The sequence below is a fragment of the Helianthus annuus genome, chromosome 10 (assembly GCF_002127325.2).
Source record: "Helianthus annuus cultivar XRQ/B chromosome 10, HanXRQr2.0-SUNRISE, whole genome shotgun sequence".
NCBI classification, from domain to species: Eukaryota; Viridiplantae; Streptophyta; class Magnoliopsida; order Asterales; family Asteraceae; genus Helianthus; species Helianthus annuus.
The window spans coordinates 156,188,362-156,189,391 of record NC_035442.2 but is presented as its reverse complement, the minus strand read 5'-3'; the positions used below and the strand labels follow the sequence as shown (position 1 = coordinate 156,189,391).

At 35.0% G+C, this 1,030-nt stretch overlaps 1 protein-coding gene across 1 annotated transcript; it reads right to left on the bottom strand.

Moving 5' to 3' along the window:
* On the bottom strand, nucleotides 1-405 carry LOC110882986 (zinc finger protein 2). Its single transcript, XM_022130857.1, has one exon. It carries the CDS (start codon nucleotides 403-405, stop codon nucleotides 1-3), a length of 405 nt encoding a protein of 134 aa, XP_021986549.1.
* Nucleotides 406-1,030: the final 625 nt, after the last annotated feature.

Below are 1,030 nucleotides of genomic sequence, written 5' to 3'. Positions count from 1 at the left end.
TCAAAGCCTAAGAGTCAAATCAAGCTGGCTAGAGTCTTCTTCATGAACATTCTTACCCTTATAAGTATAATCCAGCCCATTTCCAAAATCATTAGCACTGAACCTTCCAACATGTTCTTGATCCATCATGACTGCTGGGCCAGTAGAACCAGCAGACTTTGATGTGGGCTGACTCATGTACCCTGAATGAGGTCTAACAGTTGCATTCAGTACACGATTCTTCTTTGCTAACTTTCGTTCAAATTTATGGGCATTTTGGTGGCCTCCAAGTGCTTGTGAGCTGTAGAATTTTCTTTGGCAGTAGCTGCATGGGAAAACGCGTTTAGCGTTGCTTTGAGGGGACAAAGACGGAGACGAAGATGAAGTGAAATCGTTTTCTGAAAGGTTTAGATTGAGGAAACTCATGACCGAAGAGACTTAAGGAGTTATTTGAATAAAAGATAACGTAGAAAACCCCTTGGTGTAGTTGTGCATGATAAGAGAGGGTTTGTGTTGCATTTTATAAGGTGTTAATAGTCAGTGTTGGTTTCTGATGAGTGTATGTGGATAGAGGTATCTGCGAGAATGAATGGCGAAACAAAGCCTTGTCGTCTCTATTAGTGGCATCCATGGACTGTTTTGTCGGTTGATTTCAATAGCTTCTTATTTTACATGCACTCAAGCATATTTCTCACACACATTTTTTTTTATTTGGGGGGGGGGGGGGGGGGGGTTTACTTTATATATAAGAGAACAAGCATAACAAAAATGAATTAATTACTTGTCTATTGTAAAAGAAATTAAAAAAATATAGAAAGCGTATAAATGTGATGATTATTATTTTTTACTTTTCTTCCAAAATATACTTAAAAAACAAATTAGTTTGATTGTTTGTTTATGTATAACCTAGTATAGCTAAACGAAAAAAAAATTTTAAAAATTGTATGAAAAAACAGTTTCATAGATTTTATGAAATATCACCTACATGTGTATATAAACCATATCAAAATTTAAAACTATGAACCATTAATCAATAAATTAAATGGAACCA